The sequence below is a fragment of the Crinia signifera genome, chromosome 8 (genome assembly GCF_055691185.1).
Source record: "Crinia signifera chromosome 8, ASM5569118v1, whole genome shotgun sequence".
NCBI classification, from domain to species: Eukaryota; Metazoa; Chordata; class Amphibia; order Anura; family Myobatrachidae; genus Crinia; species Crinia signifera.
In genome coordinates this window covers 181,318,856-181,338,114 of record NC_139224.1, presented here as the reverse complement: position 1 = coordinate 181,338,114, position 19,259 = coordinate 181,318,856, and the positions used below count along the sequence as shown (strand labels likewise).

The window sequence follows — 19,259 nt, the reverse complement described above, 5'->3', positions numbered from 1 at the left end:
TACTACGCGTGGTGCGTACCTTAGGAGGAAACGTCACATCTATATGATAGAGGGAACGTGACCACACATACATCACAGCACGGTGTTATACTACACGTGGTGCGTACCTTAGGAGGAAACGTCACATCTATATGATAGAGGGAACGTGACCACACATACATCACAGCACGGTGTTATACTCCACGTGGTACGTACCTTAGGCGGAAACGTCACATCTATATGATAGAGGGAACGTGACCACACATACATCACAGCACGGTGTTATACTACGCGTGGTGCGTACCTTAGGAGGAAACGTCACATCTATATGATAGAGGGAACGTGACCAGACATACATCACAGCACGGTGTTATACTACGCGTGGTGCGTACCTTAGGAGGAAACGTCACATCTATATGATAGAGGGAACGTGACCACACATACATCACAGCACGGTGTTATACTACGCGTGGTGCGTACCTTAGGAGGAAACGTCACATCTATATGATAGAGGGAACGTGACCACACATACATCACAGCACGGTGTTATACTACGCGTGGTACGTACCTTAGGAGGAAACGTCACATCTATATTAACGTCACTCGTTTTAAATGCAAATCTACTCATCGAAGATCCATACATCTGGAGGGAACACTCTGGAAGAAGAGGGAAAACTTATCACACACTGTCTATCTCCCAGTGCAGGGACGCGCTTAGCATCTCACAGTGCAGGGACACACTTATCACACACTGAGTATCACTGTCTATCTCCCAGCGCGGGGGCGCGCTTAGCATCTCCCAGCGCGGGGGCGCGCTTAGCATCTCCCAGCGCGGGGCGCGCTTAGCATCTCCCAGCGCGGGGGCGCGCTTAGCATCTCCCAGCGCGGGGGCGCGCTTAGCATCTCCCAGCGCGGGGGCGCGCTTAGCATCTCCCAGCGGGGGTGCGCTTAGCATCTCCCAGCGCGGGGGCGCGCTTAGCATCTCCCAGCGCGGGGGCGCGCTTAGCATCTCCCAGCGCGGGGGCGCGCTTAGCATCTCCCAGCGCGGGGGCGCGCTTAGCATCTCCCAGCGCGGGGGCGCGCTTAGCATCTCCCAGCGCGGGGGCGCGCTTAGCATCTCCCAGTGCAGGGACGCGCTTAGCATCTCCCAGTGCAGGGACGCGCTTAGCATCTCCCAGTGCAGGGACGCGCTTAGCATCTCCCAGTGCAGGGACGCGCTTAGCATCTCCCAGTGCAGGGACGCGCTTAGCATCTCCCAGTGAATGTTGGAATACCAAGACCTCTTTGGCCAATGTGGAACTATCAATGTCACAGGTATCCCCTGTGATCTCACGCTCTTCACCATCCGGGCAATCATCGGAAACGGTGGGAAGATATAAGCCAGCTTGAACTTCCAGGGAATCGTCATGGCATCTATCACTCAAGCCAGAGGATCCCTAGTCCTCACACAGAATTTGGGTACCTGCCAATTGTGCCTGGACGCCATTAGGTCCACTTCTGGGAGGCCCCAGCGAGATACAATCTCCTGAAAGACTTGGGGATGTAACGACCACTCCCCTTCCAGAAGTTTCTCCCGGCTCAGAAAATCCGCCTCCACATTCTGGATTCCCGGGATAAACACTGCGGAAAAATGTCCGGGACATTTTTCTCTGCCCACTGGAAAATCCTGGAGACTTCCTCCATCGCCAATCTGCTGCGCATGCCCCCCTGGTGATTCAAATACGCAGCAGCTGTGGCATTGTCTGACTGTATGCGAAGGGGAAGACCCCTCAGTCTTTCCTCTGCTTGTGACAGTGTCTGCCATACTGCACGCAATTTTAGAATGTCTATTGGTAAAACTGATTCTGCTCTGTACCACAGACCCTGAAGTCTTAGATCCAGAACAACCGCTCCCCAGTCCTGGAGACTGGCATCGTGGTGACCACCAGCCACTGCCACAACTGAAGAGACTCCATGTCTGTCCACCAAAGTAACGCTGTCTGTGTTTCTTGATTCAAAGTCACCGTCTCAGATTTCATGGTCTTGGGATCCCCTGACCAACATGCCAGAATATTCCATTGGAAAGGCCGAGAATGGATTCAAGCAAACTGTAGGGTTTCAAATGTTGCCACCATCTGGCACTGCCATACCGATGGTGTAGGAGACCGCAGAATCGTCTGCACCAACTAACAAATGTCCCTTGCTTTTGCTTCTGGAAGGAAAACACGGCGTAGATGTGTATCCAGTATGACCCCCAGGAATTGCAGTGTCTGAGTGGGACATAAGTGCAACTTTTGTAGATTTAGAATCCAGCCATGGTCTTGTAAAAACTGAATAGCTGTTGAAAGATTCTGCTGTAGTTTCTCTGCCGACTCTGCTTTGAACAGCAGGTCGTCCAAATAAGGGATGACTACAAAGCTCTGTTATCTCAGGGCTGCCGCCATCACCGCCATAATCTTTGTGAATACCCTTGGGGCTGTAGCCAGTCCAAAGGGAAGTGCTTGAAATTGCAGGTGTAAATTCCCTATTGCAAAACGCAGTAAGGACTCATGCTCTCTGCAAATGGGAACGTCCATGGACGCCAGGAATCCCCCTTGTTCCAGGCTCAGTAGAACCGATCTTAGGGATTCCATTTTTAAATGGTCCACCCATAGGTGTTGATTTAAAGATTCCAGATTTAAGATTGGTCTGAAGGAATTGTCTGGTTTTGGTACCAAGAAAAGAATGGAGTAAAACACCTTCTTCTTTCTTTCCTCTTGCGGTACTGAGACTACAATGCCCCTCTCCCAAAGAGACTTTGCCGCTCCCACCAGTGCTGTTCTGCGGAGGGCCTCACAGGGCAAGGGGTTAGGTAAAAACCTTGGAGGAGATCCTTTTAAGTTGATCCTGTAACCCTGGGAAACTATATTGAGGACCCACGGACCCTGGTTTAACAAGGTCCAAGTGTCCCTGTACTGAAAGAGGCGATCCCCAAGCTGATTACAGACTGGGGAGTCTCCGCCCCGTCATTGTACAGGCTTCTCCTCTCCCCTGGACGCCTGTTTCTTTGAAAAGGCTCCAAAACGGGACTTCGATGATTTTCCTCTTCCCACATTGAAGCGCCCCCTACTGGAATGACCCCTGGGGGATGTGCCTCCTCTAGAGGAGGGCCGAAAGGAAGACCGGAAGGCCGCAAACCTGGAAGAGCTATTCTTTGTTCCTGACGTGGGAAGAGAAGTACTCTTCCCTCCTGTAGCCTGTTTTAGAATGGCTTCCAATTCTGAGCCGAATAATAATTCTCCCTTAAATGCCAGGGCTTCTTAGGATTTGGACTCGCTGTCAACCTCCCAAAGCTTTGAGCCATAAACAGACACCGCTGAGGTTCTAGAAAGCACTTTGACTGCTTCCTCACCAGCTTCACATGTATTCAGCTGCTGCTTTAAGCTTTTCAGCCAAAGCAAAGGCCTCTGTGTCTGCCTGTAAGCCGGAACAAAGTGTATTTCCCCAAGCTATCATGGCTATAGACACCCATGTGGAGGCAATTACAGGTCTGAGGGAATAACCCACTCCTTTGAATGTGGCTTTTAAACAGCCCTCCAGTTTTTTGTCAACTGGATCTTTAAATGCCACCCCACCTTGCACAGGTAAGAGCGTGGCTTTAGGTAGTCTGGCAACTGAAGCGTCTACTAATGGGACTTTTTCCCACAACTTAACATGCTCCTCCGGCATGGGGCATAGGCTCCAAAACCTCTTAGGCATCAAAATCTTTTTGTCAGGAGTTTTCCAAGCCCCACTTAACAAATCCTGCATTCCCTCATCCGAGGGAATCTGCGTCTCTTCTCTGCGCTGCCGTTTGAAAACACCTTGTGCAGGAGATTTATCTTCTACGGGGAAATTCAATGCCTGGTACCGGAATGTCAATATTATCTGCATTGTCCCAGTACTTCTCCGGCCCACATTCTCCCTCCTCCGCAGAATCCACATTCAGGATAGGGAGAGAGGCTACAGACTGTCTAGAGCAGGGGTCCTCAAACTTTTTTGAATCAGGGTGCCCTAGAGCATCAAAATATTTTCAAGGCACCCCTAGGCCAAATGCCTCTTATTGAGAAATTCAAAAACAAAAAATTAAATGAAGTGCATTGTGTCACAGTTATCTGGTGAGGGACAGGATTTGCTTCTGTTTGTCCACATAGATTATGATTGGCAGCCACTAGCACTGGTTTTGCCAGGTACATTGACCATAAACAATATGAATTGATCCTGGTCCACCAACCCAAGGCACCCCTGCAAGTGTCCTGAGGCACCCCAGGGTGCATACGCACACAGTTCGGGAACCACTGTTCTAGAGGATTGTTCCGGACTAGAAAACTGCTCCATAAGAGCATTAAACTTTTGAATGCACTGCGCAGTGTCCTGCATGACCGTCTGAAGGGCTGGTTCCCCTGGTGATAAAGGAATGGAACTAAGGGACTGTTGTGAGGATGATGAGGGTCTAGGTGATTTTACCATCTCGTCCCGTTGTCTGTTTAAAACCTGTACTAAGGCCGTAACAGATCTGCCCACGGCAGCAGCCCACTGAGGCTCAGACTGTTCCCCCCTCTGAGCTTGTGCTCCTCTGGGTACAGCATCACAAACAGGGCAGATATCCCCTTAGCCATCTGTTCTGGTGTTAAATCTAAGCCACAAATCTTGCAGCAAGATACCGGGACCAGCGCTCCCTCTCCCATACCAGCAGAATGCCTCTCTGTCATGTTTACTGAACACACAGTAGAAAATGTCAGGCGACAGTACTGAGCCAAAGTATGCCGTGTACTTATCTGTCTGCTGGGGAACTTCAGCGTGGCTCAGGAGAAACTGGTCACTCTGTAGGAAAACCTTCAGCTCCGCAGCCCAGTGCTTCCAAAGGCACCAAACACAGAGTGCAGGAAGAGACCAATGTCCCTGCCACAGCGGAGTCCATGGCTCTTTGGCGCCATCTTTCCCATGTAGGCCACTCCCACAGGCATCTTCTCCTATTCCCACTGCCTCCCCCTCTGTTGGGGATCACTTGGAATCGCCCAGTCCTGGGCTCCTGTCAGGCTGCGTCCTCCTAATGGAGTCCAGCCTGTAAGCCTGATCCAAGATGGCGGCCGCCATCGCGGGGGCACCCGTTCCCTAGGATCCCCCCCTGCGGGGAGCCGGTTCAGGGGTCCCCCGGTCCCAGGATGCTTCTGTTCCACAGAAGCCAGAAGCGCTGCGCAGGGAGACCAGGCAGTGTCTCCCCTGTGCGCAGTGAGCTGACAGGACGCGCTTCTGTCCGCTCCTGCTGCGCTATCAGTGTGAGGATTCTTACTGTTCCTGCCCTAACTAAGTGTAAAATTAAGAAAATAAAAAACACCCTAGCTATCTCTCTTCTGGCTGCTGCACGCAGCCTGTTCAGCATAACACCCACTACAGTGGGCACCTAAACAAAACTGAGGAACGCTGGGATGCAGAGGGGAGGAGCCTGCCTCTCTAAGGTCAAGCTGCGTCACCAGGATAGATGGTGGCCCCCTCCCCTCCCCCCAGTAGTTTCTGGGGGTCTGGATTTCTGTCACATCATTATTACACACGTTCTAGATGTGACTGAAGGAGTGAGCAGGGAATAATGCTAGGATCACTGTGTAGCAGAAAGGGGTCCTCAGCACCCCCACATCCATGTGCCAGTTCTCACATACACAACATACCAGGCAATGCCTTCTGGATAACGGTCTCCATACGGCTGACTATTCCTTGCCTGGCCTGGCAATCCTCCTGAGATATACCATGTTCCTTTGCTGAATTTACCAGCGTTGCACTCAGTGCAGCAATCTGGGCCGGCGAAGGAGGAGGAAGAGCTCGCAATTCATTCTCCTCCTGTTTCTCCTACAGAACAATAGAAAATAACCAGTAACTAAGGAGCGGACATGTGCTACAATAGATAAATGTTCTATACAGACGGACAGGAACATCGCTGGCACTCTACCTATAACCTAGAGTTATACAGGGGGGAAGTCATAGGGTACGTATGGGGCATGCCCGGACAGCACCTATAGAGCTATACAGTGGGAAGTCATAGGATACATGTGGGACATGGCCGACTGGCACCTATAGAGCTACACAGTGGGAAGTCATAGGGAACATATTGGGCATGCCCGGCTGGCACCTATAAAGCTATACAGTGGGAAGTCATGGGGTACGTATTGGGCATGCCCGGACAGAACCTATAGAGCTATACAGTTGGAAGTCATAGGGTACGTATTGGGCATGGACGGATGGCACCTATAGATTTACACAGTGGGAAGTCATAGGGTACGTATTGGGCATGCCCAGCTGGCACCTATAGAGCTATACAGTGTGCAGTCATAGTGTACGTATTGGGCATGCCCAGCTGGCACCTATAGAGTTATACAGTGGGAAGTCAAAGGGTACTTATTGGGAAAGTCCGATTGGCCCCTATAGAATAAAACTGTGGGAAGTCATAGGGTATGTATTGGGCATGCCCGGCTGGCACCTATAGTTATACAGTGGGAAGTCATAGGGTATTGGGCATGCCCAGATGGTACCTATAGAGTAATAAAATGGGAAGTCATAGGGTTCATATTGGGCATGGCCGGCTGGCACCTATAGAGATATACAGTGGGAAGTCATAGGTAGCGTATTGGCCATGCCCTGGTGGTACCTATAGTTATACAGTGGGAAGTCATAGGGTACATATAGGGCATGGCTGGCACCTATAGAGTTATATGTGGTGGGCATGGCCGGCTGGCACCTAAGTTATACAGTGGGAAGTCATACGTATTGGGCATGCCCTGGTGGTAACTATTGAGTTATACAGTGGGAAGTCATAGGGTACATATTGGGCATGCCGGGCTGGCATCTATAGAGAGTTATACAGTGGGAAGTCATAGGGTACACGTATTGGGCATGCCCGGTTGGCACCTATAGATTTATACCGTGGGAAGTCATACGTATTGGGCATGCCGGGCTGGCATCTATAGAGAGTTATACAGTGGGAAGTCATAGGGTACGTATTGGGCATGCCCGGTTGGCACCTATAGATTTATACCGTGGGAAGTCATAGGGTACATATAGGGCATCACCAGCTGGCAGCCAGAGTTATACAGTGGGAAGTCATAGGGTATTGGTCATGCCCTGGTGGCACCTATAGATTTATACAGTAGGAAGTCATACGTATTGGGCATGCCCTGGTGGTACCTATAGAGTTATACAGTGGGAAGTCATAGGGTACATATAGGGCATCACCAGCTGGCAGCCAGAGTTATACAGTGGGAAGTCATAGGGTATTGGGCATGCCCTGGTGGTACCTATAGAGTAATAAAATGGGAAGTTATAGGGTTCATATTGGGCATACCCGGATGGCACCTATAGAGTTATACAGTGGGAAGTTATAGGTAGCGTATTGGCCACGCCCTGGTGATACCTATAGAGTTATACAGTGGGAAGTCATAGGGTATTGGGCATGCCCTGGTGGTACCTATAGAGTAATAAAATGGGAAGTTATAGGGTTCATATTGGGCATACCCGGATGGCACCTATAGAGTTATACAGTGGGAAGTTATAGGTAGCGTATTGGCCACGCCCTGGTGATACCTATAGAGTTATACAGTGGGAAGTCATAGGGTAAGTATTGGGCATGCCCGGTTGGCACCTATAGATTTATACCGTGGGAAGTCATACGTATTGGGCATGCCCTGGTGGTACCTATAGAGTTATACAGTGGGAAGTCATAGGGTACATATTGGGCATGGCCGGCTGGCACCTATACAGATATACAGCGGGAAGTCATAGGTGACGAACTGGGCATACCCGGATGGCACCTATAGAGTTATACAATGGGAAGTTATAGGTAGCGTATTGGCCACGCCCTGTTGATACCTATAGAGTTATACAGTGGGAAGTCATAGGGTACATATAGGGCATGGCTGGCACCTATAGAGTTATATGTGGTGGGCATGGCCGGCTGGCACCTAAGTTATACAGTGGGAAGTCATACGTATTGGGCATTCCCTGGTGGTACCTATTGAATTATACAGTGGGAAGTCATAGGGTACATATTGGGCATGCCGGGCTGGCACCTATAGAGAGTTATACAGTGGGAAGTCATAGGGTACGTATTGGGCATGCCCGGTTCGCACCTATAGATTTATACCGTGGGAAGTCATACGTATTGGGCATGTCCTGGTGGTATCTATAGAGCAGGGCTGGGCAACACCGGCCCTCCAGATGTTAATGAACTACACATCCCAGGATGCTTTGCATTAGTTTTGCTATGTGGCCATGCTGAAACTGATGCAAGGCATGCTGGGATATGTAGTTCATCAACATCTGGAGGGCCGGTGTTGCCCAGCCCTGCTATAGAGTAATAAAATGGGAAGGCATAAAGTTCATGTTGGGCATGGCCGGCTGGCACCTATAGAGATATACAGTGGGAAGTCATAGGTGACGTACTGGGCATACCCGGATGGTACCTATAGAGTTATACAATAGGAAGTTATAGGTAGCGTATTGGCCATGCCCTGGTGGTACCTATAGAGTTATACAGTGGGAAGTCATAGGGTACATATAGGGCATGCCCGGCTGGCACCTATAGAGTTATACAGTGGGAAGTCATAGGGTACGTATTGGGCATCGCCAGCTGGCAGCCAGAGTTATACAGTGGGAAGTCATAGGGTATTGGGCATGCCCAGGTGGTACCTATAGAGTAATAAAATGGGAAGTCATAGGGTTCATATTGGGCATGGCCGGCTGGCACCTATAGAGATATACAGTGGGAAGTCATAGGTAGCGTATTGGCCATGCCCTGGTGATACCTATAGTTATACAGTGGGAAGTCATAGGGTACATATAGGGCATAGCTGGCACCTATAGAGTTATATGTGGTGGGCATGGCCGGCACCTAAGTTATACAGTGGGAAGTCATACGTATTGGCCATGGCCTGGTGGTACCTATAGAGTTATACAGTGGGAAGTCATAGGGTACAGATTGGGCATGCCCGGCTGGCAGCTATAGAGCTTTACAGTGGGAAGTCATAGGATACGTATTGGGCATGCCCGGCTGGCACCTATAGAGTTATACAGTGGGAAGTCATACGTATTGGGTATGGTCTGGTGGTACCTATAGAGTTATACAGTGGGAAGTCATAGGGAACATATTGGGCATGCCAGGCTGGCACCTATAGAGAGTTATATAGTGGGAAGTCATAGGGTACGTATTGGGCATGCCCGGCTGGCACCTATAGAGATTTACCGTGAGAAGTCATAGGGTACGTATTGGGCATGCCCGGCTGGCACCTATAGAGCTATACAGTGGGAAGTCATAGGGCACGTATTGGGCATGCCCGGCAGGCACCTATAGATCTATACAGTGGGAAGTCATAGGGTACGTACTGGGCATGCCCGGCTGGCACATATAGATCTATACAATGGGAAGTCATAGGGTACGTATTGGGCATGCCCGGCTGGCACCTATAGAGTTATACCGTGGGAAGTCATAGGGTACATATTGGGAAAGTCTGATTGGTATCTATAGAATAAAACTGTGGGAAGTCATAGGGTATGTATTGGGCATGCCCGGTTGGCACCTATAGTTATACAGTGGGAAGTCATAGGGTACGTATTAGGCATGCCCGGCTGTCACCTATAGCGTTATACAGTGGAAAGTCATATGTATTGGTCATGCCCTGGTGGCACCTATAGAGTTAGACAGTGGGAAGTCATAGATTATGTATTAGGCATGCCCGGTTGGCACCTATAGTTACACAGTGGGAAGTCATAGGGTACGTCTTGGCATGGCCGGCTGGCACCTATAGAGTTGTACAGTGGGAAGTCATAAATATCGGGCATGCCCGGGTGGTACCCATAGAGTTATATAGTAGGAAGTCATAGGGTAAATATTGGGCATGGCCGTCTGGCACCTATAGAGTTATACAGTGGGAAGTCATAGGGTACGTATTTGGGCATGCCCAGCTGGCACCTCTAGAGTTATACAGTGGGAAGTCATATGTATTGGTCATGCCCTGGTGGCACCTACAGAGTTATACAGTGGGAAGTCAGAGTATGTATTGGGCATGCCCGGCTGGCACCTATAGAATTAAAGAGTGGGAAGTCATAGGGTATGTATTTGGCATGCCCGGTTGGCACCTAGTTATACATTGGGAAGTCATAGGGTACGTATTGGGCATGCCCGGCGGGCACCTATAGAGTTATACAGTGGGAAGTCATAGGGTACATATTGGTCATGCCCGGCTGGCACCTCGAGTTATACAGTGGGAAGTCCTATGTGTTGGTCATGCCCTGGTGGCACCTATAGTGTTAGACAGTGGGAGAGTCATAGATTTATGTATTGGGCAAGCCCAGTTGGCACCTATAACTATACAGTGGGAAGTCATAGGGTATGTCTTGGCATGGCCGGCTGGCACCTATAGAGTTATACAGTGGGAAGTCATACATATTGGGCATGCCCAGGTGGTACCCATAGAGTTATATAGTGGGAAGTCATAGGGTAAATATTGGGCATGGCCCTGTGGCACCTATAGATTTATACAGTGGGAAGTCATACGTATTGGGCATGTCCTGGTGGTATCTATAGAGTTATACAGTGGGAAGTCATAGGGTATGTATTAGGCATCACCAGCTGGCAGCCAGAGTTATACAGTGGGAAGTCATAGGGTATTGGGCATGCCCAGGTGGTACCTATAAAGTAATAAAATGGGAAGTCATATTGTTCATATTGGGAATGGCCGGCTGGCACCTATACAGATATACAGCGGGAAGTCATAGGTGACGTACTGGGCATACCCGGATGGCACCTATAGAGTTATACAATGGGAAGTTATAGGTAGCGTATTGGCCATGCCCTGGTGGTACCTATAGAGTTATACAGTGGGAAGTCATAGGGTACATATAGGGCATGGCTGGCACCTATAGAGTTATATGTGGTGGGCATGGCCGGCTGGCACCTAAGTTATACAGTGGGAAGTCATACGTATTGGGCATTCCCTGGTGGTACCTATTGAGTTATACAGTGGGAAGTCATAGGGTACATATTGGGCATGGACGGATGGCACCAATTGTTAGGAACCATGATTAATGGTTCAGTTCGGTTTTGTGGTCTGTTCAATTTTGTGTTTGGCATTTGACTCTCTGGTGGCCACCAGTGGTAGGTCTGTGCCATTACAGCTCAATATTCTTTGAGCTTAATTTATTCACAAGTCTGGCAGGTAAGGAGCTCATTAGTACAGCTTGGGAGCTGCCTGGATCTCTCTCAGCTGATTAATCACTTGAGCCCTTCATAGGGGATTTACTCTAGCTCTGGCATGCCAGTGAAAGCTTCTATCTTCCAGTAACCAGCTTCCTGTTTCCTGTGCAGGTAGCTGCTATTTCCAATCCACAGCTGGTCACCTGTCTAGTGTACTGCTCTGTATGGAGTTCACCAGCCGTTTGCTGGTAATTTGTCCATTTCTCCCTGCATTTAGCCCAGTGCAGCCTTCCTGGCCTTTGGCAGTTCCAGCCTGCTTTCATTCAGTTACATAATTATGTCTGTCAGCTTCATTCTCTGAGCAATCCACTTGTCTCTTCTCTCCAATGTAAAAACAGATATAGGATATGACCTTTCCCTGGCGCAATAATTAAGTTTACTATATTTTATGTGTTTAGAATGCTCGTTTTTCTATCTAATATGGTTTATTTGAAATACATACTCCTGCTCATGCTCCTCATATCTACCTTATATGTTTTTTATAAATAACTGTCTTAATTACTTTTGCTCATGTGCCAATTGGTCTCTTAATTGCTTTACCCAGTTGGGTATATAAACCCTGTAGTAGCAACATCTTGTACACCTTGATAAAGCCAGGGAACTGGCGAAACGCATTGGTGGACTACCAGGAATACCCTTGTCCAGTTCTAAACCCCCTTATTGACCACCATTTGGATCCGGACCAGTCTTCCATTCCCTTTTCTTTTCCTTCCCGTACATCAGGGAACTCCATCGACTCCTTGGGCAAAACCTTTTGGAGCCATTCATCTAGAGGCCTACACTTGCCCTATACAGGACATAAGGTGATACACCAGGAGATTGCCTCTCCACAAAGTGCCTGCTATCTGGACACATTGGAACCATCATTTACATCTTATGGAAGACACCTAATAGGAACGGACCCATACACTTATGGTCATAAAAATACGGTACCGTATGAACTGGACTTTTTAATCATATTTTTTATTATCAATACTTTTTTACAAATCATCTATCTTCCATATATTTTTATTAAAAGTGATACTTTTACCCTACCATTGGCACATTATTGGCAATTATTGTTACATAATTAATGTTTGTTTATTATTATTCAATTGTACTTAGCGCAGTGTTCTTCGCTTTTTCTTCTTTCCCTGGCGCAATGCTGCCTTTAGTTCGTACTTGTCCCCAGTTATCACCAAATAACCAAAACAGTAGCAAAACAATACAAGAATGGACTTTCCAAACTTTCTAAGGCGCAACCAGTCCAGATGTTTTTCTGACCGTCAGTATTCTGTTCAGTCCTTCAGTTGATTTATCGATGGTTCTCAGAAAACAAATCAAACAGAGAAAACCATCGATTAGATACAGATTCAATGAAGGATAATTGAAATTCTGCTATTTGAAGTGAAGTAGGAGGGCATAGATGGGCGTACCCTACTCACAGCGTGACGGGCACTGTATGTGCACGTAGCGGGTACTTGTCTTGTTGGTGAAACCTCTACGGCCTCCTTCTTGACTCTCAGTGTTGTATATACCATAAAAATAAAAAAGTGGACAACAATATGTGACTCTGTTTACTGATAATAGGATCTTAAGGTATATTTGTGGAGAAAAAGAATCCTGTAGGCGCACCTCACTCACATATAACAAAGGCACACATATAAAGGTTTCTTTTTCTTAATGATGTATCCAATGTGTATGTCAATGTAATGAAAATGGTAGGCGTACCCGGGATGCGGTTAATTTCCCGGCGGTCGGGATCCCGGCGGTCGGAATCCCGACACTGGAATCCCGACCGCCGAAATCCCGAAACTTTCTCCCTCCGTGGGTGTCCACGACACCCATAGAGGGAGAATATAATAGCGTGCCGAGCATAGCGAGGCACCGGGCCCGCTGCGTGGCGAGCGCAGCGAGCCCGCAAGGGGGGGCGATCCATGTCCCCCCCTTGTCGGGATTTCGGCGGTCGGGATTCCAGTGTCGGGATTCCGACCGCCGGGATCCCGACCGCCGGGATATCATATTGGATCCGGCGTACCCCACTTACGGTTAGTATGACGAATTCTAAGCCCGTAGCGGGTTCTTTGCCTTTAGTGTCCTTTTCAGGTGTTTGTGGTGTTCAGGATTTCTCCATCCAAAGTGTATATGGATAAAAATTAAAAAAACAAGAAAACACAATGTGTAGTCTCGTCACGACTCTCTATACATCTATTATAGACCCATAAGGAAGTGAATTTTCTACCAAAAGAATATGGTGATCTCAATGTACTTCCGTACCGGGACTCACACTGGGTGGTGCTTTTTACAAGTGCGTAAAGGTATCTTTTGAGTGCTCATAAATCTGTGAATATATATATATATCCTTCACCGAATAAGACAAGATTATACCCCGTGGTGGTGGGATGATCTGAACAATGATGGTAGCGTACCCAGACTTACGGTTGAGTAAGTCTTTATACTCCTATAGCGTTTTCTTTAGCTCTGTGCTGCTGGTAATTTGCTGGGAATTATTCTTCCAGATATATAGCCGGTATCCAATGTTGGGCATAAAGATGTGATGGCTGCTCACTCTCCACACTGGCTGTCGACGCGTTTCGGTGTAAAACACCTTTTTCAAGACATGACAGATGTCAAACCGTGGGGTGGGGTACTCCATACTAACCGTGAGTGGGGTACGCCTACCATTTTCATCACATACACATTGGATACATCATTAAGAAAAAGAAACCTTTATATGTGTGCCCCTCCCTTGTTATAAGTGAGTGAGGTGCGCCTACAGGATTCTTTTTCTCCACAAATATACCTTAAGATCCTATTATCAGTAAACAGAGTCACACATTGTTGTCCACTTTTTTATTTTTATGGTATATACACAACACTGAGAGTCAAGAAGGAGGCCGTAGAGGATTCACCAACAAGACAAGTACCCGCTACGAGCACATACAGTGCCAGTCACGCTGTGAGTAGGGTACGCCCATCTATGCCCTCCTACTTCACTTCAAATAGCAGAATTTCAATTATCCTTCATTGAATCTGTATCTAATCGATGGTTTTCTCTGTTTGATTTGTTTTCTGAGAACCATCGATAAATCAACGGAAGGACTGAACAAAATACTGACGGTCAGAAAAACATCTGGACTGGTTGCGCCTTAGAAAGTTTGGAAAGTCCATTCTTGTATTCTTCTCTCCAGTGCCTGTCTGTTCCAGGGAAGTGCTTCCCTGTGGTGTTCCGGCCTTGCTAGCTGTTCCCGGTCTCCTGAGTACCCCTGCTAGGGGCTTTGTTTATTTCATTATTACTTGTACTTGTGGCTGTATCCTTATTTGCTTTTGCTTGGGTGCTAAATTCCGGTGCCTTATTCTGTGTTCAGTGTTCCGTGCGTATTGTCCGTGGTGTGCTTTTGGTGTGGTGTATTTTTTCTTGTGTATGGAACGTAGTCGATGGTGGTTGGCGACTAGGTCGCTGGCGCGATTAGGCGCGTTAGTAAGTTTGGGCAAGTTGCCCGCTTTCCTATTTCTCCAGTCAAGTCCTTTAGTCAGTTCTCCTTTTGGCTGTACCCTTGGGGGTCGCTGACTCTTTGTCCCCACATAACACCTGGTTGCACCGGAGCTGTAGCGGGCCTAACTCGCTACTTCAAACGTGGCGACTACGGCGAAGCCTAGCATCCGCAGGAGTCACTCACCTTACCTTGGGGGTCAACAGAGTCGGTGTAGGACTTTGCCGTGGCTGCCCTAAACAGCAATCACGGCTGCGGGTTCACACCCGAAACCATAACACCTATAGAGTTATACAGTGGGAAGTCATAGGGTACATATATGGCATGCCCGGTTGACACCTATAAAGTTACACAGTGGGAAGACATAGGGTAAGTATTGGGCAGGGCCGGCTGGCACCTATAGAGATATACAGTGGGAAGTCATAGGTGACGTATTGGGCATGCCCGGACAACACCTATAGAGTTATACAGTGGGAAGTCATAGGGTACATATAGGGCATGGCCGGCTGGCACCTATAGAGTTATATGTATTAGGCATGGCCGGCTGGCAGGTGACCTTCTTGGCCGGAGTAGGGGGATTCCCATCCACACGAGCAGCAGGCTTATGTTGTCATTGAATAAAGAACAGGGCAATATCATGGTTTCCTTATAACCAATGAATATGAAATAACTTATGATGTAATTAGTGACTTTATCACAATCACAATGCAACAATAGAACAATGGACTAAGTGAGTGAGAGAGTCTGGAGAGGAAACAGCAGAGCAACCCCCAGGTCCTCGCTACTCACCATTTGTTGTCCAGCACTGGACACACCAGGAACACACACAGCCGACTTACACACACTAGCCGCAAAACACAACAGCGTGCACTCATTTACCAGGATATTCTTTTTGTGTCGTTTCTCCTTAATATGCTTGTGAGCCCCCTGGACGTTCTCGATGTGCACGGAGCAGAGTTTGCATAGATACTGGCAGTTGGAGAAGTCTGGAGATCTCTGAGGGTGAGAGGGTGGAGGCTGGTCAACATCCTGCACAATGACAATACACCAATTGTGTTACATGGAAGTGTCTCCTCTATAGGGAAGGTCCACCTCTGTCTCTCCCTGTCTGAAAATAGAATGTGCAACCAATATTTCCTTCCAAAGACCAACCCAGGACATACCTCCGTCTGCTTAGTGGCCAAAGTACTTCGTATAACCCAGGACATACCTCCGTCTGCTTAGTGGCCAAAGTACTTCGTATAACCCAGGACATACCGCCGTCTGCTTACTGGCCAGAGTACATCGTATAACCCAGGACATACCACCGTCTGCTTACTGGCCAGAGTACATCGTATAACCCAGTACATACCGCCGTCTGCTTACTGGTCAGAGTACATCGTATAACCCAGGACATACCTCCGTCTGCTTACTGGCCAGAGTACATCGTATAACCCAGGACATACCACCGTCTGCTTACTGGCCAGAGTACATCGTATAACCCAGGACATACCGCCGTCTGCTTACTGGTCAGAGTACATCGTATAACCCAGGACATACCGCCGTCTGCTTACTGGTCAGGGTACATCGTATAACCCAGGACATACCTCCGTCTGCTTACTGGCCAGAGTACATCGTATAACCCAGGACATACCTCCGTCTGCTTACTGGCCAGAGTACATCGTATAACCCAGGACATACCACCGTCTGCTTACTGGCCAGAGTACATCGTATAACCCAGGACATACCGCCGTCTGCTTACTGGTCAGAGTACATCGTATAACCCAGGACATACCGCCGTCTGCTTACTGGTCAGAGTACATCGTATAACCCAGGACATACCGCCGTCTGCTTACTGGCCAGGGTACATCGTATAACCCAGGACATACCGCCGTCTGCTTACTGGCCAGAGTACATCGTATAACCCAGGACATACCGCCGTCTGCTTACTGGCCAGAGTACATCGTATAACCCAGGACATACCGCCGTCTGCTTACTGGTCAGAGTACATCGTATAACCCAGGACATACCGCCGTCTGCTTACTGGCCAGGATACATCGTATAACCCAGGACTTACCACCGTCTGCTTACTGGCCAGAGTACATCGTATAACCCAGGACATACCACCGTCTGCTTACTGGCCAGGGTACATCGTATAACCCAGGACATACCGCCGTCTGCTTACTGGCCAGGGTACATCGTATAACCCAGGACATACCGCCGTCTGCTTACTGGCCAGAGTACATCGTATAACCCAGGACATACCACGTCTGCTTACTGGCAAGGGTACATCGTATAACCCAGGACATACCGCCATCTGCTTACTGGTCAGGGTACATCGTATAACCCAGGACATACCGCCATCTGCTTACTGGTCAGAGTACATCGTATAACCCAGGACATACCACCGCCTGCTTACTGGCCAGAGTACATCGTATAACCCAGGACATACCGCCGTCTGCTTACTGGCCAGAGTACATCGTATAACCCAGGACATACCGCCGTCTGCTTACTGGCCAGAGTACATCGTATAACCCAGGACATACCGCCGTCTGCTTACTGGCCAGAGTACATCGTATAACCCAGGACATACCTCCGTCTGCTTACTGGTCAGAGTACATCGTATAACCCAGGACATACCGCCGTCTGCTTACTGGCCAGAGTACATCGTATAACCCAGGACATATCGCCGTCTGCTTACTGGCCAGAGTACATCGTATAATCCAGGACATACCTCCGTCTGCTTACTGGCCAGAGTACATCGTATAATCCAGGACATACCTCCGTCTGCTTACTAGTCAGGGTACATCGTATAACCCAGGACATACCACCGCCTGCTTAGTGGCAAGAGTACATCGTATAACCCAGGACATACCACCGTCTGCTTAGTGGCGAGAGTACATCGTATAACCCAGGACATACCTCCGTCTGCTTACTGGCCAGAGTACATCGTATAACCCAGGACATACCGCCGTCTGCTTACTGGCCAGAGTACATCGTATAACCCAGGACATACCTCCGTCTGCTTAGTGGCCAGAGTACATCGTATAACCCAGGACATACCTCCGTCTGCTTACTGGCCAGAGTACATCGTATAACCCAGGACATACCGCCGTCTGCTTACTGGCCAGAGTACATCGTATAACCCAGGACATACCGCCGTCTGCTTACTGGCCAGAGTACATCGTATAACACAGGACATACCGCCGTCTGCTTACTGGCCAGAGTACATCGTATAACCCAGGACATACCGCCGTCTGCTTACTGGCCAGAGTACATCGTATAACCCAGGACATACCACCGTCTGCTTACTGGCCAGAGTACATCGTATAACCAAGGACATACCTCCGTCTGCTTACTGGCCAGAGTACATTGTATAACCCAGGACATACCGCCGTCTGCTTACTGGCCAAAGTACATCGTATAACCCAGGACATACCGCCGTCTGCTTACTGGCCAGAGTACATCGTATAACCCAGGACATACCTCCGTCTGCTTACTGGCCAGAGTACATCGTATAACCCAGGACATACCTCCGTCTGCTTACTGGCCAGAGTACATCGTATAACCCAGGACATACCGCCGTCTGCTTACTGGCCAGAGTACATCGTATAACCCAGGACATACCTCCGTCTGCTTACTGGCCAGAGTACATTGTATAACCCAGGACATACCTCCGTCTGCTTACTGGCCAGAGTACATCGTATAACCCAGGACATACCGCCGTCTGCTTACTAGCCAGAGTACATCGTATAACCCAGGACATACCTCCGTCTGCTTACTGGCCAGAGTACATCGTATAACCCAGGACATACCGCCGTCTGCTTAGTGGCCAGAGTACATCGTATAACCCAGGACATACCGCCGTCTGCTTACTGGCCAGAGTACATCGTATAACCCAGGACATACCTCCGTCTGCTTACTGGCCAGAGTACATCGTATAACCCAGGACATACCACCGTCTGCTTACTGGCCAGAGTACATCGTATAACCCAGGACATACCTCCGTCTGCTTACTGGCCAGGGTACATCGTATAACCCAGGACATACCGCCGTCTGCTTACTGGCCAGAGTACATCGTATAACACAGGACATACCGCTGTCTGCTTAGTGGCCAGAGTACATCGTATAACCCAGGACATACCGCCGTCTGCTTAGTGGCCAGAGTACATCGTATAACCCAGGACATACCTCCGTCTGCTTACTGGTCAGAGTACATCGTATAACCCAGGACATACCGCCGTCTGCTTACTGGCCAGAGTACATCGTATAACCCAGGACATACCTCCGTCTGCTTACTGGCCAGAGTACATCGTATAACCCAGGACATACCTCCGTCTGCTTACTGGCCAGAGTACATCGTATAACACAGGACATACCTCCGTCTGCTTACTGGCCAGAGTACATCGTATAACCCAGGACATACCTCCGTCTGCTTACTGGCCAGAGTACATCGTATAACCCAGGACATACCGCCGTCTGCTTACTGGCCAGAGTACATCGTATAACCCAGGACATACCTCCGTCTGCTTACTGGCCAGAGTACATCGTATAACCCAGGACATACCTCCGTCTGCTTACTGGCCAGAGTA

General features: G+C 48.9%; 1 protein-coding gene across 3 annotated transcripts in view; it reads right to left on the bottom strand.

Annotated features, from left to right (window-relative positions):
* Window positions 1-19,259, bottom strand: part of TUT4 (terminal uridylyl transferase 4) — a 252,242-nt gene that overhangs the window by 174,096 nt on the left and 58,887 nt on the right. For 2 of the 3 annotated variants that reach the window (XR_014454570.1, XM_083157930.1), the window contains exons 4-6: window positions 15,568-15,717; window positions 5,643-5,820; window positions 548-636 (exon numbers count right to left, since the gene is read on the bottom strand). Coding sequence is in view for 2 of the 3 variants with exons in the window: in XM_083157930.1 (XP_083014056.1) it covers window positions 548-636; window positions 5,643-5,820; window positions 15,568-15,717 (417 nt within the window). In the remaining variant the exon portion in view is untranslated. The remainder of the gene's footprint in view (window positions 1-547; window positions 637-5,642; window positions 5,821-15,567; window positions 15,718-19,259) is intronic. The other variant, XM_083157931.1, reaches the window with a different exon arrangement.